Here is a 25,903-nt window from a genome sequence, read left to right on the forward strand (position 1 = left end):
AGTTACCAGATCCATAACTTCAAAACATAGACAGTAGGAAAATTAGCAAAACTATTTCTTAAATAGTTTCAGGCTGATGCCCTCCTTTTCCCAATAACTGTTTTTAGCTGCAGCCTTAGCAGTAGTATAGGAGCAGATCACCAGCTGCTAATTAGGGGAGCAATGAGATGGGGGAAATCCTAGAAAAGAAAACAAGACAAAATAGCTTAGGAAAATTTAAGAATGTCACCCTTGTGGGGGGAGATTTTAACATATATGAATGAGTGAAATTGGGTGCAGTTGGGGGCTGGGTTCAATAAGCAAAAATTCCAAGTGCACCTGGAAATCCATTCAATCCAGCAGACTTCTGGGTTTTACTGAGGCGGGGCAAGGGATGGGCAGCCAATCCGCTCCCAGGCAGCATGACATTTTAAGTATGTTAGTGAGACTGGAAGCCTTGGATTTAACCTGCTTTGCAGATACGTCTGTGGCTGGCTGTGTTTACTGAGCCTCAAAAAATTCAGCAGCTGCTGCAGGTTGAGGACAGCCTCGGAGAAGAAAATTACCTTCACAGCACTCCTTGTGGGCCAGAAGGAACAGGAGTCTTCCTCCCAGCATGCCAACCTCTTCCGCCATCAGACCTTCCTCTCTGGGATCAGATACTTCTGGGATTGGGATTGAAGGACTTGTCAACACCAAATCCCTCCGAGGTCGTTAGTTGGTCCCTTGGGATCAGATCTCCAGATCATTCACCCCTCAACCCCTACATCTTCTGCCCCCGCCCCCCCCCACCCCCCAGGTCAGGATCGTGGATCAGCCCTACCAGCTTGTGCGGCCTCCTCTGGAGTGCCTCCTGTCTGACTGGAAACCAAGCCTATCAAACAGGCTGACCTCAGGCAGGAAATCTGTCAGGGCCAAAAATTTAACTTCACAGCATGTGGGGAAACCCAGACTTCGGCGTTTTCCACATGCAATCAGACCTCCAACCCCAAGCCACCACTCCAACCCTGACCATCACCCTTCTTAGTGTATCGGTAAATAAAAAAGCCTCCCTCTTAAAATCAAATGTTGGATTCACTTTTTTGTTCATTCTTCTTATATAATTCTAATTGTACATTGGTTGTGTCAATGTGAGTACTTGCTTTTTGCTGTAATAGTTTAGCAAAATATAAATTTTGTCTAAAAGCTAACTTCTTTAATATAATGTAGTACTGAAGTTTTTTTTATCACAAGAAGTGCAGATCACTGCATTTATATAAAAAAGGGTAATACTATGACACAATTTATGGTATTTGCCTTGTAACAAAATGGTAGAACTCATTTTACTTGATTTTACAACAGGTGCACCTTCAAGTTTTATAATGTAACCTTTAGTAATGTTAAAAATATGATATCTTTCAGGTCAAATTGTATAAATATTTTAGTAACAACGACACAATTGATACCTGCTCTTGCCAAAGTCTTGCTGTATGGATTAGGAATTGTTTTTCCAATTGAAAACGTGTATAGTGCAACAAAAATAGGTGAGTAATACCTGTATCAGAAAATACAATGCAAATAACAGAAGTAACTCTCTTCATCTCTAGTCCAAGTGTATTTGGCACTTTTCAAGGTTCATTTACTAAATTTAATCCCCCATTATCTTTAATGTTAAACTCTGGCAGTATTTGTAAGAAAAGCTTTTTTATGAGACAGAGTGAACTGCAGTTAATTGTTATATGATTCATGGTCTTGAAATATATGGTCTAACAATTGATATAGGGTCAGAAAACCATAGAAATTTACAGCACAGAAGGAGGCTACTTGGCCCATCGTGTCTGTGCTGACAGAAAAGTTATCCAGCCTAGTCCCACTTTCCAACTCTTCATCTGTAGCTTTGTAGGTTACAGCGCTTCAAGGCATATACAATACTTTTTAAATGTGATGAAAGTTTCCACCTCTACCATCCTTTCAGGCAGTAAGTTCCATACTCCCACCACTTTGCCACTTTTCTGTCCAATTGACCAGCCCATTGATACCTTCCTGCAGTCTGCATCTTTCTTCCTCACTATCACTATGGTCAATTTTTGTATCACCTCCAAACTTCTTAATCATGTCCCCAAATTTAATTCTAAATCACTGATTATATATCATGGAACAGAAAAATACCTGGTAAACATTAACCTTTGCTTCTTGCCACATGAATAGTATAAAGCTCTTGCATTTCTTTGAAAATATTGAATTGAGCTCATTTAGAATTTTTATTTAATATCATGATGATGCACAGTGTCAATTACTTTATTTTATGTGACAGTCTACTTATAAAATATTTTTGGTTTTGTTAAAAAAAATTCTTTTTTTATCTACTCACCTATTGCCTCCTATATCATCCATTATCCCAGGTAAGAAGACACTGAATAATTTGCTTCCACATGTTTGCCAACGCTGTTGTATGACTGGTTACTAGAAAGTGCTCTCTCTCTCTCTCTCTCTCCCCCCCTCTCTCTCTCTATGTTGATAAATGCCTTGCCTGCACTCTGCTTCTCTTTGATGGCATAGCTGATATTGGCAGTTCATACAAGGAATTTCAAGCAAAAGCCTGCATTTTTTTACTGTGTGGCACAGCATGTTAGAGCTGCAACCTGCTGAGCCATTATGCTGCAGTTAAGCAAAGTATTTAAACTTTGGTGTAATAGGAAAACAATTAAGTTATTTTAAGTTAACAATTTACATTCTTTACTTTAGGAAAGGAAAGCTGCTTTGAACGAATAATTCAAAGGTTTGGCAGAAAAGTAGTGTATGTTGTTGTGGGAGACGGTGTAGAAGAAGAACAGGCATCTAAAAAGGTAAATGATCAAAAAAAATTTATGCCCTCTTTACTAATGTGTTAGTACTTATGTGTAAGTTTCTTAAGCAGATTCTGTTAACCAAAAGAAAATTGCTTCCAAGCTAGTATTACAGTATGCATCCATGTTGTACTATGGAAAGCTATTCAGGTAGGGATACAATCAGTTTCAACAGATAGAATTTTCCCAGATTTGCACTAAGTGCGGTAGCGGGCGGATAAAATGACGTTTTACCTGCACGTCGCAATGGTGGGTTTTCACGCCATACCGTCCCAAACCCACCATATTATTTATGTGCTCCCAGAAAACACACCATATTCATGGAGGGCGGGCTGTCATTCGCCCACCCGCCGTCACCCCGCTGCTGCATCACGCCAGGTGCCATATTTAAAGTTCAGCCGCTAGCACAAATCTCAGTGCTTCCAGACCACCACTGCTGCACGGAAGGCGTGGCCCTGAAACTGAAGAAAACTGCAGCCCCAAGGTTCAACAACGCGTCCCTCGAGTACGTTTTGGGTGCCGTGGAGGCCCGCTGGGATTTGCTCTACCCCACTCTGGCTACAGAATGGGCAACAACAGCACTAATCTGGCTTGGGAGGCAGTGGCAGTGGTGGTCAGCGCCAATGCCCTTTAAAAAAGGACAGCCACCCAATGCCGCTGAGATGAATGATCTCCTCTGTTCTGCCTGGTTTAGTCACTCTTCTCATCACTCTCAACTCACACGCTCACAAACCTATCACACATCTACAGGGCCCTCACTCATTGCCGGTTCAAGAGACATCACCATTCATTCTCACACACACCTTTATTGCCCTCATCCCATCCATGGGGTCACTCACCACCCACACATGCCATGCATACTAATCATCTGGCCTGGCTGGTGTCCTACTTACGCTTTTCCATCTGTATTTATGCAGGACAAGCTGGCACACAACAAGAGGGAGAGGTCTCAGACCGGTGGTGAAATGCCCGAAATCAAGATCCTCATGGACTTTGAAAACAGAGCCATCCAGCTGGCCGGCGAGGGCCTGGACTGGTCCTGTGCTGACAGTGAGGGCGGCCTGCTCTACCAAATGGCTCAACTCTATTGCTGAAGCCATAGTTGGCCTCCAACCGTGTGTACGCGAGAGGGGTACCGGGCAGCTCAATCTCACTCCAGCTACCCCTTCCCCTCATGGAGTCAGCCAGGGGTTCTCAGGCACACATAGGGAGGAGGATCAGCAGGTACACATTCCAGGCCCATCCATCCAGGTGACTCCGAGAGTGTCTGACCCATCCGACTCCCCTCTTCCTGTGACCGCGGCAGCTCCAGCTCCACAGGCCGAGGAAGTTGCCACTGCCACACAGCAGGACCCCCAACAGCAGGCCGGGGCCCTCCAAGTCTGGGCCCTCCAGAGGACGCCCACCAGAGACATCGCAGACAGGGCGTCACAGTCAGCAGGCTGCCTCCACCTCTGCTGTGGTTCTCCGGGGAGCATCAAGACGTAGCAGCAGGGTTAGGAAAGTTAAGGAGAATTCGTTGCACAACCTGGGGACTGGTGTTAATCACTTGTACATATTGTTCACTATTGTCAATAAGCTCCCAAGAATGTCTCCCTGCCTATGGTTCCTTTTCTGATGAGCAGTGTTCTTGTCACTCAGATGTGAAAACTTTCTGCACAAGATGAAAGACAGGTGTCTCAGTCAAGGGTCTCTTCCCTGTGCTCTGTGCAGCCTTCAGACCAAAGTGATGGCCCAGCCTCTCACTCCCTGGAAACAATACTGATGCCTGCACCTCGGCGGTGCTTGTCATTGCTGCCAGAATGTAGTGGGCAGGCGCCACAGAGTTCTCTCATCCTCTCATTGTGCTCTCAGCACCTTTAAGGAGGGGCTGGCCCCATTAGAGTCCATTATTAAGGATGAGATTTCAGAATACTTGGAAGTGCATGGTAAAATAGGGCAAAGTCAGCATGGTTTCATCAAGGGGAGGTTGTGCCTGAAAAATATGTTAGAATTCTTTGAGGAGGTAACGAGTAGTTTAGACAAAGGAGAGCCAATGGATGTTATCTACTTGGATTTCCAGAAGGCCTTTGACAAGGTACCACACAGGAGGCTGCTCAGTAAGATAAGAGCCCATGGTGTTAGAGGCAAGGTACTAGCATGGATAGAAGATTGGCTGTCTGGCAGGAGGCAGAGAGTGGGGATAAGGGGGTCCTTCTCAGGATGGTGGCCGGTGACTAATGGAGTTCCGCAGGAGTCAGTGTTGGGACCACAAATTTTCAATTTATACATTAATGATCTAGATGAAGGAACTGAGGGCATCCTGGCTAAGTTTGCAGATGATACAAAGATAGGTGGAGGGACAGGTAGTATTGAGGAGGCGGGGAGGCTGCAGAAGGATTTGGACAGATTAGGAGAATGGGCAAAGAAGTGGCAGATGGAATACAACGTGGGGAAGTGTGAGGTCGTGCACTTTGGTAGAAAGAATAGAGGCATAGACTATTTTCTAAATGGGGAGAGAATTCAGAAATTTGGAGTGCAAAGGGACTTGGGAGTCCTAGTCCAGGATTCTCTTAAGGTTAACTTGCAGGTTGAGTCGGTAGTTAGGAAGGCAAATGCAATGTTGGCATTTATTACGAGAGGACTAGAATATAAAAGCAGGGATGTGCTGTTGAGGCATTATAAGGCTCTGGTCAGACCACATTTAGAATATTGTGCGCAATTTTGGGCCCCGTATCTCAGGAAGGATGTTCTGGCCCTGGAGAGGGTCCAGAGGAAGTTCACGAGAACGATCCTAGGAATGAAAGGCTTAACATATGAGGAACATTTGAGGACTCTGGGTCCATTTTCGATGGAGTTTAAAAGGATGAGGGGGGATCTGATTGAATCTTACAGAATACTGAAAGGCCTCGATAGAGTGGGCGTGGGGAAGATGTTTCGATTAGTAGGAGAGACTAAGACCCGAGGGCACAGCCTCAGAGTAAAGGGAAGACCTTTTAGAACAGAGATGAGGAGAAACTTCTTTAGCCAGAGAGTGGTGAATCTATGGAATTCATTGCCACAGAAGGCTGTGGAGGCCAGGTCATTGAGTGTATTTAAGACCGAGATAGAAAGGTTCTTGATTGGTAAGGGGATCAAAGGTTACGGGGAGAAGGCGGGAGAATGGGGTTGAGAAACTTATCAGCCATGATTGAATGGCGGAGCAGACTCGATGGGCCGAATGGCCTAATTTCTGCTCCTATGTCTTATGGGATCATGATCTCTTCAGCATCTGTGACCAGTGACACTGTACCCCTGAAGGGCTCAGGAGCTGAAGGCGGACAAAGGGTCAGATACTTCTAAAGTTTCATGGTTACATCTCTATGATAGGACCCTGATCACAGAGCACAAGTGAGCTGCCCTCGGCCAGACAGGAGTCAGACATTCTCAGAGGCTATGTGAAGATTTATGGAGTGTCCTCACTGCATGTCATCATCATCCTCCTGCAATCGAGCGACTGTAAGGGCTTCCACTTCGTCTCCATGACAGGAGCATTCTCACAGAGGGTATTCGCGCTTCCATAAGTTAGACTGGAGTCAAACGTTCACAAATGCGATGTGAGGAACCATGGGGTCACCTCACTGCATGACATCATCATCCTCCACAAATCTAGCACCTAAGTGCGCCTGCCTCGTTTAACCAGTGCGGGGGCCTCACTGCCATCATCGTTGCCTTCGATGACCTCCTCACCCTCATCCCCGTTGGCATCCTCCTCATCGGAGGATACGTGCAGCTCTTCCATCTTCTCCTCAGCCAGCTCATCTCCCCATTGGAGTGCCAGGTTGTAAAGGGTGCAGCAGACAACAACAATGCGTAACACCCTCTGCGGACTGTATTGCAGGGCTCCACCAAACCGGTCCAGGTACCGGAACCTCATTTTCAGCTTCCCGAGGATTTGCTCCACCAAGTTGCGAGTTGCAGCATGAGCCTTGTTATACTTTCACTCTGCTGCAGTCTGAGACCACCGCACAGGTGTCACCAGCCACGACCTCTGTGGGTAGCCCTTTTCCCCGTGGAGCCAACCCTGCAGCCTCTGTGGACCCGGGAAGACATCGGGGATCTGTGAGAATGTAGGCATCATGCACACTCCCTGGAAACTGTGCGCGCACCTGCAGGATGGGTTTCTGGTGGTCGCACACCAGCTGCATGTTCAGCGAGTGGAGCTCCTTGTGGTTGATGTAGTTGACCATGCGAACAAAGAACAAAGAGAACAAAGAACAAAGAAAGGTACAGCACAGGAACAGGCCCTTCGGCCCTCCAAGCCTGCACCGATCATATTGCCCGTCAACTAAAACATTTTGCACTTCCGGTGTCCGTATCCCTCTATTCCCATCCTATTCATGTATTTGTCAAGCTGCCTCTTAAACACCACTATCGTACCTGCTTCCACCACCTCCTCTGGCAGTGAATTCCAGACACTCACTACCCTCTGCGTAAAAAACTTGCCCCACACATCTCCTCCATAGTTTTCTCCTCTCACTTTAAATCTATGTCCCCTACTAATTGACTCTTCCACCCTGGGAAAAAGCTTCTGTGTTGCAATGGAGATCTGAGCGCCACATGATTGCAGTTGATTATGCCCTGCACCTGTGGGAAACTCAAGATCTAGGCGAATCCAATCGCTCTTGCACCCTGGCTGTCCTGGTCCCAGTGAAATGCACAAAGCTGTGTGCCCTTGCAAAGATGGCATCTGTGACCTTATGGATGTATTTGTGGGTGGCGGCTTGTGAGATCCCACAAAGGTCACTCGTGGAGCCCTGAACGGAGCCACTCACATGAAATTGAGTGTCGTGGTCACTTTCACGGCCACTGGCAGTGAACATGCCCTCCATGTGGTGCCAAATGCTGCAATAACTGGCATGTGACCGACCAGTTCCCTAGACATGTGCAGCTTTCAGTGACACTAGTTCTCGGTCATTTGCAGGAATGAAAGGCGGCGTCTATAGACCCTGGATATCGCTAGACACTGGCCTGCGATGGCTCCCTGTGGCTCTTGGGTGGCGAGTGCGGGAGCCCCAGCCACTCCTCCTTCCTGAGGTTGCTGCTCCTGCCTCTGCATAGCCAGGAGCCTCAGTCGCTCTCTCCTCTGTCATCTTCATGCTCTGTAGGCCATCAGGCATACAGCTAGTTCACCAGACTCCATGATCCTGATGTTGTACTCCTGCAGGATGAAAGAGAGATACACGTGGTTAGCATGGGTGTACTAAGAACCTGTCCTGGTAAAGTGTTACGGCCCCTTAACGCTTTCCAGAGAGTGCTGACCACCACTTGGATAGCCAGAGATTAGTGCGCTGTATGGCTGCCTGAAACCCCACCACCTCTGCCCTACTCCACTCGACCGATTGGCAGAAGCTTTGCCCATTGGACTGCATGTTGTGAAAAGCTTTGGAGCACTTGGTGGCACTTTGATGCCTCTGCATTGCTTGAGTGGACAGATAAGCTAGAAGCCAGACTCCAATCATATCAATGTGGCTGCAGTTGAACTGTCTCAGTTTCAGAGGAATGGTCACTTTATACAGGTTTCCCTAATGTGTGGCCATTTCCCTCGCCCACCCTACCCCCCCACCCTGAATGCTCATGCGCTATATTGAACAGCTGGGCTGCCCTTGCCCCTCCCCCGACGCCACAAGTTGCCTCAACGGCTGGTCTGCCCTCAACCCCGATGCCCCTCAAGCTTGAAGTCCAACAGGCAACCCTGGTAAGCGCTGCGCAACGTTACCGTGTACTCACCTCTGAGCTCCCCTCAAAGTGCAAACCGCCAAGTGCATGTCTTTTATGTGCTGTTGGCGTGCTTTCCCACCAATATGCACAGACGATCCAGCAGGATTCTGGTGCCTGGCCTAATAATTATATGCTGATGTATTACAAAGAGGTTCCCGACATTCGACGGTGGGAAACGTGGCCCACCATCAGGGGGCTGAACGAACAATCGCAAACTGGTTTCACGCCGTCGTGAAACTGATCGCGCCATATTGTCCACTCACACCACCTAACACACCCGATGCCAGCGGGCACGGAAAATTCCACCCAACATCTCAAAGATTGCAGGTAGCAACTAATAAAATCTGGAACAGTTTGCAATCATAATAGATAACAATATTACTCCAAAAATAATTTCTTCACCTCACTATATAAAAACCCAGGCTTGCATTTTCACAACAACGGAGCACCTCTCCATCATTGTGAAAATGCAGAAGTGGCCAGAATCTGGAAGTCCCGCCCCTGAAAATGGCTCCTCCCATTTTCACAAGTGCATGAATGGGCCCAAGTTGGGATTCACACGTATGCATTTTGCAGTGACAGCTGGCCATAGAAATCAGCAGCTACTTCCACTCGTTTGATTTTGGTGAGGTAGGTGTCTGAAACCCAGTGTGCGCAGATTAGATGTGTTAAGAGCAGGTCTGAACTTTGTGGATTCGTTTGGATAGCCAGGCAGCCCTTTTGGAGAGGTAAGGTACCCCTTTGATATGCTCCCATGACACCTTTGGGAGAGGTCAGGTGCTTTTTGATGGAGGTCAAGTGCCCTTTCGGAGAGGTCATGTGCCCTCTGAGATTTCTAAAATTAGGTGTAAATGTGCATAAAGTAATTGGAATTGTCAAATGTGTCAAGATGAACTGTCAAGAGGAGCTGTCAAAAACAACTGTCAAAAGTGTCAAGATGAACTGACAGAGGGAACTATCAAGATGTCAAGGCATTTAAAATTCCTGCCCTCTAACTCTTTGAAAAAACTGTCTGGAGTGTTAAAAAAAATGATTGGTTGCTATTTCACTCTGTCAGTTGACATAAGCCCTAGAGCTACCATTTATGGATTAGTGCTGCATGACTGATTTCACAACAGTCCATTGTCACAATAGGGTAGCTGCTATTTCACAGTTTGACAGCTCCAAGTGGTTATGAACTCTTATGGACTATGACCTCCACTGCTTGTTTTTATAAGGGATTATTTAATTGAATGAAATGTTTGTTGTAATGAGGGATAACGTAATTGAAGGGATGTAAATGCAGTAAATGGATTTTTATGAATGAGTTTTTTTTAAATTAAAGAATACAATAGACACTTGGAGCTTTATTTTATTTAATCTCAGCATGGATCCTGAGGTCTGCCCATGGTGGATACTGGGTGAGTTTGCATGGTAGGTGTAAGAGCGAGGGCAGACGGCGCATGGGTTGGCACTAAATTGGCATAATGACTATAAGGGCTATGGGAGGTTGGTAGAGGAATATAGGTTGGCATGAAGGGTATGAGGGTCATGGGGTGGGCAGAGGGGCATAGGTTGGCATGGAGGATATGAGAGGGCAGGAGGTGGCATGGGTTGGCATGAATGGGGCATGGGGAGTGTGTGGGGGTATGGGCTGGAGGGCTTTTTTATGGTTTTCTGTGTTTTTTAAACTTCGATACAGTGCCAGTACACCGAGGCAGGCCATCCACCCAGCCCACCTCCACACCCCGCATCATCCAGTGTCACCAGGCCCGACTCCCAGGGAACCCTGCCACTCCGGGATGAAAATCCGACCTCCGGATCACTTTCTCCCGGGTCGGGTTTGCGGAGCCAGGAAATGTCCCAAATTTGCGCTCTCGACTCAAGCAAAAATCCAGGCCCTAGTCTTGATGCTATAACATAAAAGGTAGAGGTATATTTTACAGACTGAAAAGGTTTGATAAGTGAAGTTCCACAGGGATCTACGTGGGAGCTATGCTTATTTACTATAAGCATAAATGAGTTGGATTTAGGAATTTGGGGAACAGTATTGGAACTTATTGATGATGCTGATTTGGTGACATGGCAGTTAGTGACAGTGTCTGTAAAAGATTTTAGGAGGTTTGGTAAATTGAGCAAATAGTTGGAAGTTGCAGTTCAGTGTAAAGAATGAGTTAATTTGAGGAAATAAATAGCATAATGTTAAAAGGAAGTAGAGGAGCAGAAGGACTTTGGTTTTATAGCTTCACAGATAATTAAGGATGGGCATGCATCTATTATATTTATATCTGTATTTAATACACAAGCAGTTAGGTAATGTTGAATTTGTACAAGACCTTAATTAGGCCAAAGCTGGAGTACAGTACTCATTATAGGAAGGATATAACAGTAATTGAAAAGGTGTAACTTTGATTCAATAGTATCAGGGGTGACCGGTATAGAAAGAGAATTGAGAAATTAGGGCTTTTATCACTGGGACTGTGATTTCCATTTTGTTGATGAGATGGCGATCACAAAAGAAATTAAACAATGGTCAAAAAAAAATCTTTGACAGAGAATGATTAAAATATGGAATTCTTTTCCCAAAAAATTGCTGAAACAGAGCGCTTTTTAAAAGGAATGAAACAGTTGCTTAAAGCAAGGACAATGAAAGGGTATGTGGATCATACAGGAGATTAGACAAAGTGGCTAATGTGGAGAAAAAAACATTGGTGGACTTGATGGACCAAATGGCCTGTTTCTCTGCTTTGATGATTCTATATGTTACCTTTTGGGTGAATGAATAGTTATGAGTGAAAGTGAAAAAGAATCAATAATTTCTTCAATAGCTCGACAATAGTAAGCTGAGGTATGTAGGAAAATCACGAGTTAAATTTCTAGTTTGTGTCGAACTATCTGATTTCAGCAACACAGATGCTACAATCAGATTAGGGCTCGAAACATTGGGTGTTGATCACTACGTAGTGATCCCCACCATCCCCACAACCCTTGCTGGAAGTATTAATGAGCATTAGATGAAGACTAGATCTTGCTCAGCAGTAATATCCTGTAAGTCAAATAAACTGCCAATGGTCAGAAGGTAGAATTTATACGCACAGGAGCAGACCACTTAGCTCCTCAAGCCTGTTCCACCATTCAGTGAAATCATGGTGGACCTGTGACCTTAACTCCATATATCCACCTTTGGCCCATATCCCATTGGATAACAAAGTCTATCAATTAAAAATTACAATTTATCTACCGTTAATTGCCATTTGCGGAAGGGGCACCGAAATTCAACCGCCATTTTGGTCCCGGGTAATAGTGCAAAATGTAAATGGGAAAAAGCAAGGTCAATGGAAAAGAAAATTGTGTAGCGTGGAAAACAGGCTGCTGATTTGCCCCATTGCCCACTACTGCCCAAAATGAAATAGACTAACCATGAAGAAAGAGCTCTTGAATGAGGTACTGCAGGAAGACGAGCAATACCAGTGGAACCAAACCTGGTAAGGAGTTAATGCATTCAGGGGAGGAGAATAGAAAATTTGTGAGAAATAAATCATAAAAGAACAAAAGAAAGACCAAGTAAAAGTAGAAAATACTGACAATATAACAGCAAGTTTGTGTTTCAAGAAAAGTTTTTAAATTCTTACAAGACTGGAGCAGTGTATGGCCCAGTAGACTGGAGCACCAACACATGGTAAATATTGAACAGCAGAACCTGGTTGTACCTTTGATCCTATACATCACGTGAATGTTATGGCCAAGTACCAACCCTTTGCATTTAGAGTGACATTGGGTGAAATGTGAGAGGAATTTGCACACCTTCCACCTCAGCTTTGTGCCCTGGATAGACCAGGTAAAAGTAAATAAAGATGATTTTTGAACCATTGCAGAACATAAAAAGGAACTAAAGGAAAATTTAAAATATTATAGCCTTGTAAATAATGTCTGGGTTTGCTAAAGAAGTTGAGTAAGCGAAATGCATGTTAGAGTGTTTTACAAAATAATTCTGTGAATTTGTGCTTCTACAGTGGTACTCCACTCAACTAGAGTATAGGCAGTGGATTTTCACCAAGTTGAGATGACTCGGGAGCCCTTTAAAAGTGGTGGGAGGGTCCCGATTCTGGGATTCCTGATCCCATTCTCAGGGTTTCCCATTTCCGGGAGTGTTTTTTAAGGGTGCAGGCTGGTTCAGGTCAAAAGCCGACACCATGCACCCCTGACCTGACCAGCTCCATTCCAGGGATAGGTATGTCCTCATCCTTTGCAATTTTCATGGAGTCAGGCCAGCTTTTCAAGGAGTTGTGGTTCATAGCACCTCAGAGGTGTTATGAACCATAGTCTGCATGAGGGGACCTTTTGAAAGTTAAGTTCAAAAGGTCTTCCTCATGCTTCCCCAAACAACTCCTCTGGCCTCTCATGTCCCCCATGCAAGGCTACACACCCCCTCCAGACAACCACTATGGCCCCTATGTCCCCATGCCAAGCTATGACCCCACCCACCCCCTATGGCCCCTCATGCTCCCCATGCCAGGCTATGGCCACTTGTATGCCCATTTGCCCACTATACATATACATATAGAAGTGATGAACCCAAAGTGACAGTAGAATGTGTAAAAAAAACTTTAAAAGCAGTCACTCATTGATAACTTTCCACTTCCTTAAAAATAACTCCTTTTCACTACAGCCCAATACAATTGTCAATCATCCAGACCCTTTAAAGTATCAGAAACAGCAAACACTTTATAACCTCATAGCCTTGTGTAAATAAACATTTTGAAATTGGCAGCATAGACCAGAGAGTCAGAGCTATCAATCAAGCAATGTTTGCCCTGGAGCTCAGGTGTTTTGGTACTCTAGTGGCTGCCTGGGCTCTTATCCAAGAATACATAATGAGGCTTGGCTGAGAGTCCTGAAATCTATCCACACCTTTGCGTCTCTGGGCTTGTTATCTGTCTAATGAGGAAGCTGCATCCAAGTACTTGGAGTGTTCAGAGGAAAAGCATCCATGTTCCTCAATAGTGGAAACCTGCATCCAATCTCTGCGATGGTCCAATGCGTGCTGCATCCAAGCGCCTCTTAGTCTAATGCTTAGGCTATCTCCAGTCATGCATTAGCCAGTCTTTGGGTTTAGACTGTAATACAAAAAACTGTTGATTTCAGTACATCATGGGGTAATTTTCACTGGTCATAGATGCTAGTTTTCCGTTTGCCTCAAAAGTGAAAATTATCCCTTATATGTTCTTAACTACAGTGATAATATACAAAATCATGAGCATCCTGTATTTACATAGCTCCTTTAGTAAATTGGCCCAAGCCACTTTGCATGAGTGTTATCAAACAAAATTTCACATCAAGCCACATAAGTCATCAAAAGCTTAATTAAAGAGGTAGGTTTTAATGAACATATTAAAGAAGGAACGAGAAGTTTAGGGGCTGAATTCCTGACCTCATAGCCTAGGCAGCTGAAGACACAGCCACCAATGATGCAGCAATGAAAATTGGGGATTCACAAAGGCCAGAAATGAAGAACTACAGGTATACCTGAGGGTTGTAGGTTTGGAGGAGGTTACCAACAAAGGGGGAGCGGTGAGGCCATGAAGTGACTTGATTCAAAAGGATGAAAATTTTAAAATCACAATGTTGCCAGACCACCAACCAATGTAGGCCTGCGGAAATAGGGTGATCGGTAAATGGAACTTTGTGCTAGTTAGGATATGGGAAGCAGAGTTTGGGAGACTTCAAGTTCAGGGAGCATGCAAGGTGAGGGAACCAGCCAGGAGTAGATTGGATTAGTTGATCCTGATGGTTTCAGCACCAAGACAGGGGGTGAAAATGGGCAATGTTACAAAAATGAAAGTAGACGGTCTTGGTAATCGACAGTGTGTGTCAGAAGCTCAATCCAGGGCCAAATACAAAGACTTGTGTCAATATAGCGCCTTTAGTGTAACATAACATCCTAAGGTGCTTCACAGTCCGTTCTAAAGCAAAATTTGAAACTGAGGCACATAAAGTGATATTAGGGCAAATGATCAAAAGCTTGATCAAAGAGGTAGGTTTTGAGGGACATATTAAAGGAAGAAGGAGATTTAGAGAGGCTGAGAGGTTTAGGAAGGGAATTCCAGAGCTTAGGGTCCAGGCAACTGAAGGCATAGATACCAATAATGGAACAATTTAAATCAGAGATGCTCAAGAAGCCAGAAGAGCACAGATACCTCTAGGGAGATGCAGGCCTGGAGGAGATTAAAGGGATAGGGAGAGGTGAGTGCATGGAGGGGTTTGAAAACAAGGATGAGAATTTTATAATAGAAACAATGCTTAATCAGGAGCCAATGAGGGTCAGCAAGCACATGGATGAATGGGACTAGGGCATGATTTTTTAGGTCCAGATGGGGGCGGGCAGGGACACAGATGGACGGTGAATTTCATGCCGCTGGTCGGTGTGCCAATTCTCCATCTCCATCTCGCCCCCAAGTCATTTAGAGCCAGGGTGGGAGCTCGGCAGGTAAATTTAAGGCTTATTGTCAAAGGCTGACTGAGGTGACCTCCTGGCGGCAGGCTGGGAGGAGCAAGAGCTTCAGGAAGGCTTAGAGGCTCTCTCCCTGTCTGCTTAGTCGCAGCTGCAGCCACGGGGCAACCTGTGAAGGGTCCCTCTGCCTCCACAATACTGGCCAGGCTGATGATTCTAATTTTAAGAAGTTGGTGATAGGGCTCCTCGATCTTTGGTCACCTCCCCTCCTTACCTGTAATGGCAATCTATTGCTACTTCTGTGCTGGAGGGTCTCCTATTGGCCCTCCAAATTCGAGAAGCCATTTGCCACCCTTAATTGGACAGTGAACCCACCCTCTGGTCACCAATTGGCCAATTCAAGGAAAATCACAGCCAAATGACGCTTTCCCCACACAGTGCAAGCTTCTGACCCTGACATTTGAGACTGACAGCAGGGTCCTAAAGCCTGCAAGCAAATTCTGCCCTTGGTGTAATTAAGGACATCATGGTTGCAAACATTCTGGTTCAGCGTCAGACAGTAGTCAGGAAGAGGGATTGACTCAATGGCTAGGGAAGAGAGTTTGTGGTGGGGACCAAAAACAATTGTCCTGATGGTGACACAGCAAGATTTTGGTCAAGAAATCTAAAAGTCCAGGTAAAACTCCAGAGCATGCATCTTTAGTTAACTGCATGATTGGCAGGCTTGGTTCCCAGAGGAGGTCGGAACTACAGAAACGGATAAGGAACTTTCTTCTGTGTTAGTGGGATCCTGATTCCTGACCCGGGGCATCTCTATGGATGGGGTTTCGGGACTTTGATACCAAGGAAGCAGGTAACCTTGGTGAGAAGAAGCACTTCTCCTGGATTACAAGCAGTGCTGCAAAGGCACTTAGCTTTTCCCCAAAACTGTCCTTGCCCCCCTTGAGCTACCAGGCATGCTGGGGCCTAGAAAACTTAGCTGGCAGTGATTAAACCTTTACAACTGGTTAAATGTGAGCCTCTTTATAATATTTAAATGAGCAAACCAGGTCCAGGGAGGAGGTTGGCTGCCCACCCTGTTAAACTTAGATGTGGATGAGTAGGAAGTAGGTTGGGATGAGGTTTGGAATTTTAGAAATTTTTACATCTCACCTGACCCTAACCCACACACTTTTGGCAGATGAAATTACCCCCAATGACTTTGTTCTTCTCAATATTTAATGGGAGGAATTTTCTGATGTCGGGGCAAGCAGTGACATATCAGAGACAATGAAAGGATTGTGGGGATGGCAGTGAGGTAGAGTTGGATGTTGTTCGGATTCATGTGGAATCTGATGTTGGTTTTTCAGAAGATGCCAAGGAACAAATTGTAGATGGTAAATAGGAGGGATCCACAGATTCTCAGGCTACAACTGGATAGATAGAATGGAACCAGGCAAGGGCAGTCACACCCAACTGGACAACAGAGGAGGATGGTGTGATCAACCGTGTCAAAGTTTGCAGGCAGGTCAAAGAGAATAGGGGTGTGGGGGTGGGATGGATGAGGAGGTCGTTTGCCACGGTCACAGCCACATAGTGGGTTGAATTTAGTGGAGCCCACCGGAGCGAGCGTGATGGGAGGGGATATTGGGAGAATTGGGTGTGAGTAGCAGGGTCCAGTTTCCGGCATCAGGAAAACTGCCTCCTGTCTAGTCAGGAGCGGGAAGGGCCCCAATGCAGGAATCCTGGCGTTAGGATGCCAATTAGACTCATTAAGGAGCCACTTAAAGGCAATTATTCCTCAGCCCACCAGAATTTAGCGGTGGCTCAGGGATTTAACAGGATTTACATGCAGCTTCCAGGGTTCCTGAAGGCCAGCTGGCAAATCCTGACAGGCATTCGATGCCCAATCAAGGGACTCAGCACCAAGAAGGGTGGGGGTGCTGCTGGAAATCACTCCCCTGACCTTGCATCTAATTCCCCTTCCCCCTCCCCACAACCTCCAATTCTGCCCCACTCACCTGTCTCCTGGGATTCAGCATAGATCTTCTGTGTAAACCTCGGAGCATTTGCTGGTGATTGGCCAGCAGCTGTCAAGGATGTGATTTCTGCCCTGCGGGGGCCTTAACCGCATGGGAGGCCTGACGCTAGCTAGTTAATACCTAAGAACACTTAAATTGCATCGGGACTCCCACTGATTCTCCAACCGATAGGGGGACCTGTGTCGCTGAAACTAAATTCTGCCCAATATGTCATTTGTGACTTTGATAAGTGCCGTTACAATGCTGTGGCGGGGGCAGAAACTTTATTGGAGAGATTCAAATGTGGAGTGCTTCAGTTTAGTATATGCAATAGGTTGGAGTAATTTGAGCATACTTAATTGAGAATGAATGAAGTATTCAAAGTGCACATACGTCTCTGCCATTGAAATTAGGGAATTTTTGTACATGGCATGCAATAAAAAGGAGAAAGGTATTCAGCTGTCAGCTAGCTTTTCTTTAAATAATTGTGTTTTGAGTTTTCTTAAAGTGCATATTTCTTTGTTGTTGAAACTAAGAGATTGATGTATATGTGCCCAATGAAAAGATTTGGCAGTTCAGCTTTTAGAGACTTTGATGTAAACCAAATTCCCTCACAATAACCACATCACTTAGAATGCCAATTAAGGAGCAGGCAGGGACCTGACCTAATAGGGAGCTTTACTTAATTCAAACTGCAGTGAGTGATAATAAAGATTGGAAAAGCTTCAAAATTACTAGGTGAAAGAATGAGGGGGCAGATTTGCTATTTCTAACCTTTCAAAAAGATCGTTCTCAGGCAGCATTGGGAATGAATAGCATGCTCCAACAAGTTCTTTCTGTGGGAACCCAAGTGATGGAACAATGAAAATTACCACTGAAAGTTCCATACCTTTCCAGGCAGAAATTATCTTGTAACATTTTGTGCTCCTGACCTCATCCATAATTCTGTTGTTTAAGTTTCTGTTTACCATAGGGAAGTAGATATACTTAAAAGTAAAATTTAGAAAATAATACCTGGCTAATGTAATTCTTTTAACACATATCTGCTCCACAATGAGGAAAGCAAAAACCATACATTAACCAGTGGATGGTAGAAATATGGCGTGGCAAGCTAATATCCAATCCACAAAGAAACCCCTGAGGGGTATATTAACTTGCAATGTATCTCACTTACCAAAACTTCCTCCAGGGTCAAATCACCTCCTTAGCAAAAATGAAACAAATCTAACAAATTGACAGTCCTAAAGCAGTAAGTATTTTTTTAAAGTCCCAATATAAAAGTCTAATGAGGGTATTTTTAAATATTTGCCTTGATGCACTACTCTGAGATGATAGCTAGTGAATAAAGTCATCGGCCTCTACAGTAAAGGGAATTTACACAACAAAGGAAAGGCCATTACTTAGGTCAGCATAGGCATTAGGGATTGGAATGCGTTCCTTCTGAGAATATTTACCTTTGATAAAACACGGTAATGATCCGGGAAAACATTTCAAGTCATTTCTTGACAAGGTCTCCTTCTAGTTCACCTGAGAGTCGTATTTCCACAATGAATGCATTTGTTTTTATAGTGAACAGAACCTGATTGTCATCATTATGATGCCTGAATAGTGGCAAGTAGTAACCTATTGGCATACGTATATTTGCTTAATGAGGAAAGCTCTTCCTGTAGTAAATTTCAATCATAGCAAAATAGTCTTTCTAACCACATTCAGAAATTAAAATGGGATATCAATCAATAACTTGCTACTTTTCTCAGGTAAAAAGAACCATGTTAAATCACATGTCAGCTGCATCATATGCATCAATTTCATTCACCATACTGGATATATAATACAATATGGAAATCATGATTTAATGTTCAAACATGTTAAAGTTGAGGGATGTTTATGATGTGTGCTTGCTGCATGCTTTTTCAGCTGTCTTCAGCAGTTTTCTTTAATATTTTAATCTCCTTTAAAAATAGAAAACCAAAAGCAATTTTGTTGAAAGGATAGTGTGAATTTTTATAAAAACCAAACAATAATTTATGTAACGCAATTTATGTCTTTGATGCTTTGGCTTGTTTAGAGTTGTCATTTTGAACAATTAATTGTTTAGCCAGAGCAAAGGCTATGTGGTCTTCTCAGATTTCCTGTTTGTGTTGTTTTGCAGCACACCATGCCATTCTGGAGGATCTCAAGCCACTCTGACCTTATGGCCCTACATCATGCCCTGGAGTTGGAGTACTTGTAGCAGTACTTTGAAATGTAGGATCTCCAGCCTCACTATTTGTGGACTACAATATTTCTGTGTCTTGTGGCAGCTTCTGACTCCAAACCGTGTGATGTGTACCAAGTGTTGACATACAGCTGCAATTTGCCTTAACCCTTGACCAATCTTCAGTGGAGGCGAATGAATCTCTGGCAAAGCTGCTGATGGCTTGAAAGACTGTGAAGATTGTACAGTGAAAAGCCATCGTAATGTTTAACAGCCCTGTTACTTCTAAATTGCTACAAGAGTTCAAACCTGTGAAGAAAATGGATCCGGGGAGATGCTTAACTCTTACTAAGCTGACTAAACAGGCTTTAGATGGTCCTCAGAATAAGTGCTATGGACAGTGCTTTAAGCATTGACAGTCTAAGGCTTCTGTTTAAAAAAAAAACATTTTTGCCATAACGAATTTAAAACTTACACTGAAAGCTGAGTTGGACAAATGCTAACAACATATTTTACTTGTGGAGAAGGTTTGCTTCCATGATCACTGATATCCAGGGTACTCTGTTATTATTTATGAACTGATTGTTTTATGTTAACATCATTTATGAAGGTACTTAAATTAGATTTTTGCCATTAGACACAAGAAGCACATTTGATTCTGTCATGTCACAAAGTAGTTTACAGAAAATATGGTTTTCTTATAATTTAAGATAACTATTGAGTTTGCTAAGACAATCATGTACAGTAAAATGTCATTTTGTGTAAATGTGTAATCAGGCAATTATTTTACATATTGTTAAGGCAAATGCAACTGAAAGGTAGCAATGCCTTGTTTGTGAAGTATAAGTGTAGCAAGGCATTGTGCGCTCCTAAAACAGTGCTGCGCCTTATCAAAGTGTTGGTGTGTTAAAGTGCAACTTTTTGTTGGGTAAATATGTAGATAATAGAATTTTTGTGATTATTTTGTTAAGACCAAAAGCTTGGATGTCAAGTGTCAAGATTTATCTCCTTTTTTCACTAGCTTTCTCATTTCGCCAAATTAATTTCATCCATCTTTTCTGCAAACAACTACACGGAATACTCTACTTGGATAAAGTAGAAAATAATTCTTTACTGTCTACATACACAAATAATGTGGATGGTACAGTATATATTTTTATTATGAAAGCTGTTTTCTTTTATTACCAATGAGAATAAGGATTACTTTACTGTAAACTTACACCTTGTAGTGTCTACGTTCTTTTATATGAAAATACATTAGGAAAGTAAAGTTTAGAATTTTTGGAGCAGGAGCTGTTAGAACATTTTGGAATTTTTCTTGTACAATTAGATATGATCCATTTTGGTACTGTCCATTTTTCATCCAAAATGTTAATATTATTAACATATTTAGCTGTTGATTGAAACTTTTGATAGTCCTTGAATCTTATAAAGCTTCAGGACTTCTTACTGCAGAAGACTACAAGCTTGGCCTGTTTACTGTAAATGAAATTCTAACCCTAGTCCCTGACACTTTGCCTTTCCCTGCTATGTAGTCACTGTAAAAGGGATTTCAGTTCTGATGCTTTACACCTCATGTACTTAACAGGCTTATTTCTTTATAAAGTCCCACACAGCTATCCATTGCAGCAATTGCAAGAAATTGTTTATTAGTACGAAAAATCTACCTCTTCATGAGGGGATTTGTTAAATGGGTACTGCTGCTAGATCAAGATCACAGTGAGCTATTTAACTATTTGGTAACTGAATGTTTGCAGATAAAGATCTAGAATAAATAACTGTGGTTTATGATTTTGCTTTTTTCAATCAGAATGATTGGAAATCAAAAGATCACCTGGACCTCACTGTAAGAAAAAAAGTGTGTTGTGTCTACAAAACACATGTACAGACCTTTCTCATGAATTGTGTGTTTAAATTAATAAAAATCAATTTGTGAAATGATGGTACTTGTACTTTTCAGGTCAGCCCTTAACGGATGAACCATAAACCTCATCTGATAATACTGCTAACTCATAAATTATAAAACTGCTCTCTTGTATTTGTATATGAGGCATTTTGCAAATATTTTCTGATAATATTCCAATGTATATAGCATGATTTTTTATTTGATTGAAAATATTTCCTCCTAAGGTTGGTTGTTTATGGTGTTATTGAACCTATGATATCTTACATTTGCCTGTCATTATTGCTAATGCCCTTTCTGATGTACATCCAACTTTTGGACTACTATTATACTAAGCATTCTGCTATGCAGAGCTTTCATAACAGAGTTGTCGAAACAGTCAGATCTCTGACTCAACTCTTAACAGATAGCTGTCACCTCAAAAACCACTTCAGATCAACGCGAACGTGATGGTAGAGCAACACAAATAGGTAAATTTGGAGCTTCCTTATTTATTTAGGACCGATATATTCACTCATGACTGAGGTAAAGCATTTAAGACTGAATAGTCACCTGTAATTTCCTTCAAATATCTATTATTCTCCATGAATATACTTAAAATTATTTACTTCCTCCTGTATTTTCTGAAAGTTATGACCTTGTAACATAAGACATAGGCCGGGGTTCTCAGTGCCCACCGGCGTCGGGTGTGTTTGGTGACGTGAGCAGACAATATGGCACGATCGGTTTCATGACGGCGTGAAACCAGTTTGCGATTGTCTGCTCAGTCCGCCAATGGTCCAGCCTGTCAGACTCATCCCCACCCAACCACACTCCACGCCAGTAGGAAAACATGCCAACGTGTTTCACAACAGCACATAAGTGACGTGCACCTGGTGGGCTGCATTTCTCTTGTGACTTCAAGGTTTGTTTGCCTACCTTGCTTCAGTCAGCATTCGCAGTCATCAGCGCCAGGCTTCACAGACAGCATCACATCATTTTTAGGGGGCTTACAAGTAGGTCTCTACCTACTAGATCAACAATATGTGGTGGCTTTTCAATGGCTGCAGGGCAAGGTCTTGCTTGAAGAAGGGGGAAAAGTGGCTTCAGGCAAGGGAAGAGGCTACAGGACGAGAGGGGAAGGAGGGGTATGTATGGGGGCACATATTAATCTATGCAAGTGGCCTCAAGATGGTGAGGTTTGAGGCAGTCTCCAGAGGAGATGAATCCAGATGGACATGTGAGGGTGTATGTGAGAATGGGTGGTGATGTCCCTTGAGCTGGCAGTGAGTGAGATGCCAGTGAATGGGTGATGGGCTTGAGTGTGTGAGCTTAGAGTGATGAGATGGTTGCCTTACCCTAGCTGCACAGATGAGATCATTCATCCTCTATCTGCATTGAATGGCCAACCACTTCTGTGCAGCATTGGCACTGACCATCGCTGCCACTGCCTGCCATGCTGGATTGATGATGCCGCTGCCCGTCCTTTGCCCAGAACAGGGGTACAGAACATAACAATGGGTCTCCATGGCGTCCAAATGACAATCCAGTGACATGTCATTAAACCTGGGGATTGCAGTCTTTTTGCCTTTCGTGGACATCTTCCCTGTAGTAATCATGGGCTAGAACCACTCAGAAGTGGTGTATGCGGCTGGACTTTAAATATGGCACTTGGTGTGATGAAGCAGTGAGGTGATGGCGGGCAGGCGAATGAGAGCCCAGCCACCATGCAAATGGTGTTTCCTGGGAATGCATAAATAATGTGACAGGTATGGGACGAATCGGCATGAAAACCTGCCATCGCGGGCCCCTACCGCACTTAGTGCAAATCTGGGATGACTCCGCCCATGTTTGCAGACCATTTCCTGTACACCTTCAATATCAGTTGCAATTATGCAATAATATTTATGGGGCGGAATTTTCCATGCCCACTGTTGTCAGGCGTGCTCGGCGGCATGAGCGGATAATATGACAAGAAGGCCAAAAATCGGTTTCACGACGGAATCGTACCCCATGCTGGAGATCATCTGCCCATGTCAGCATGATTGCACGCCAGTGCAGAACACGTCTTGACAAATGTGATGTGCAGAAGTCGGGACTTACTGCCAGGGCCTGGCTCACATCGTGGACGTGTGAGGAGCAGAAAATTCTGGAGCCTGACAGCAACAGCACAATGGAGGAACATTAATGGTATGCTGGCTGGATTCTCACAGACGTGGCTCTGCCACAAAGCAGCTCACAGAAGTTAGAAAGTCACCATTGAGGGTCTGCTTACAACGGATGGTGGTCGAGGGGATGGAGAGGAAAGTCCAGCTGCATATGGGAGAGGAAGAAGTACCGGGGAATGAGGGAAGAGGGACCAACTGGGAGAGGAAAAGCTGTCGAGGGGGTGAGGTTGGGAGGGGGAACAAAGGTGTCAGGAGGAGATTAGAGGGAGAAGGGGTAATGGGGAAGAAGACGTCAATTTGGGAGGCAAGTGTACAGGGGTGGAAAGTGTAAGGGAAGGAGTTCAGAGGGGGGAAGGAGTCCAGGGGGAGGAAAGAGTGCAGGGAGAGGACAGAGTCCGGGAGGAGGAAGGAGTGCGGAGCCAACACAAAGGACTAGTAGACAAGACATCTGCCTCTGCCATCACTGGACAAAAGCAGAGCTATTTGTGATTCCTCATGCCCAACGTTGTGCTAATGGTTCTATAGTCACCTGCTCAAAATACAATGGGTTTTATCAAGCAGGCCTCAAAGTACATCATTAGCTCAATGGCTCGTCCTGAAAACACCATGTCACATGACTGAGACTAGAGCTGTTTGAATTGCTTTGATTATATAGCTTTCAGATTCCATCTTCAGTTGCAGTTTAACTTCAGAAGAGAAACAGGACTCCAGTCTAGCAGCCTGCCTCTGTCTGCCATCTTCCATCAACAGGACAGCAGCAAAACCAGATCTCTGTCCATATTTAAATTCATCTACACTGTTTCTACTGAAACATCTGAAGTCCTGCACCAGTGCATACTACAAGACTAATTAATCTCTATGTGCTTCTCCCATCGTGGATGTCAGCACTACTGAAGAAGTGGATCACCCTGTATCAACTTAAGCCTGCTAACCTCTCTGAAGGAATACACCATTGGACTTCTGATTCTGGACTCTGGACTTTTGTGAAACAATAATTCTTATTATATCTGTGGTCTTTGCCCTGTACCTCTTTAGTTCCCTTATCCCTCTTTTATTCTGTGAATGTACTGAGGTTCTCGCATTGAGTGTGCATAAAATAAACTAATCCACTGTTCTACCCTATCTCAAGTTCGTTATGGAAATATTAATAGAGGATTGGATCACTCCAAAACTGAGGCTGTTGGGGAAAATATGCCACCACTTATAAAGGGGGAAATAAAAATTTTTTAAAAAGCATCTTTCTGTTTTTGGACAGATGGTGAGAGGAGAAACCAGGGCTGTTTAAATTAAACCACCTCCTGTCCATAACTGTTATACTTTTCCATGTTTAGGAAAATATTGACTTCAGACAAATGCATTAGAAGAATTGTTTTGCATTTTATGTTGATGATGTTAAGCTTTTACTTATTAGAACAGGTTCTATGTAAATAAAAACAGAAAATGCTGGAAAAACTCAGCAGCTCTAAAAGCATCTGTGGAGAGAAAAACAGAGCTAATGTTTTGAGCCCGTATGACTCTTCTTCAGAGCAAAAGAGAAGTAAAAATGTGATGAAATTTATACTGTTTAAGGGGATTGAGCAGGTGGAGCTGGATAGAAGGTGGGGGCAAAGGAGAGATTGACAAAGATGTCATAAACAGAAGGACAAAGGGGTGTTAATGGTTGTGGTATGGGCTAAAGGAGATGGCTGATGGTGGCATTAAGGTCAGAAAACAGAATGTGATAATAGCAGGTCAAGGGTAAACACTCTGAAAAGAACAATATGAACAAGTGACATCTGTCACCATCTGGTCCTTGTGGGGGTGGGATGAGGGAGGAGACAGTGGTGGGAAAAAAGATTGAAAATAGGATAAAAGGTGAGGATAAAACAATGAATAAAAATGAAAATAAAAATAAGTAGATTAAAAACAATTTAAAAATAAAAATGAATATTAAAAGAAGGGGTGAGAATGGAGGAGAGAATTCATGGTCTGAAGCTGTTGAATTCAATGTTGAGTCCGGAAGCACACAAGGGCCATCATCACTTGTTCATGTTGTTCTGTCTAGAGTGCTTACCCTTGTCCTGCTATTATCACATTCTTCTTTCTTACCTTAATGCCACCATCAGCACCTCCTTGAGCCAGTACCACTACCATTAACACCTCCTTGTCCTTCTTTCATGACATCTTTGTCAATCTCTCCTTTCACTGGCCTTCTATCCAGCTTCACCTGCTCCACCCCCTTAAACTTTATAAATTTCATCACATTTTTACTTCTCTTTAGCTCTGAAGAAGTCATATGGACTCGAAACATTAACTCTGCTTTTCTCTCCACAGGTGCTGTTAGACCTGCTGTGTTCTTCCAGCATTTTCTGTTTTTATTTCAGATTTCCAGCATTCACAGTATTTTGCTTCTATTTCCATGTAAATAGTTAGTTATAGTTGTATTGTAATCTCCTAACATATATAGCAAGCTGTAAGCAACATTTAGAGAATACTAAGGAATAAGGCCATCATTACTGTTGCCAGAAAATCAGGCATTCACCTCCTGTGTGGTCAGTATGAAATGGTAACATAACTTCAACATTGATGGAATTGCAATTCCTTCCAGTTGTAGTACATCTCTGAATATACATGCAACACCCATAAAGCATGTGTTTGCGCTCAGTAGCACCCTCCACCATGAGGAAGTCTGCTATCCTGGTGA

The 25,903-nt window shown here is 43.7% G+C and overlaps 1 protein-coding gene across 21 annotated transcripts in view; it reads left to right on the forward strand.

The window, feature by feature from the left end:
- Window positions 1-21,299, forward strand: part of eya1 (EYA transcriptional coactivator and phosphatase 1) — a 245,097-nt gene extending 223,798 nt beyond the window's left edge. For 20 of the 21 annotated variants that reach the window (XM_078540328.1, XM_078540338.1, XM_078540333.1 and 17 more), the window contains 3 exons: window positions 1,381-1,502; window positions 2,704-2,804; window positions 19,126-21,299. In XM_078540328.1, coding sequence (XP_078396454.1) covers window positions 1,381-1,502; window positions 2,704-2,804; window positions 19,126-19,206 — 304 coding nt within the window. In that variant the 3' untranslated portion in view covers window positions 19,207-21,299. Of the gene's footprint in view, window positions 1-1,380; window positions 2,361-2,703; window positions 2,805-19,125 lie in introns of all 21 variants that reach the window. The other variant, XR_013576404.1, reaches the window with a different exon arrangement.
- The last annotated feature ends 4,604 nt before the right edge of the window (window positions 21,300-25,903 follow it).

Source organism: Cetorhinus maximus, chromosome 4 (genome assembly GCF_964194155.1).
Source record: "Cetorhinus maximus chromosome 4, sCetMax3.hap1.1, whole genome shotgun sequence".
NCBI classification, from domain to species: Eukaryota; Metazoa; Chordata; class Chondrichthyes; order Lamniformes; family Cetorhinidae; genus Cetorhinus; species Cetorhinus maximus.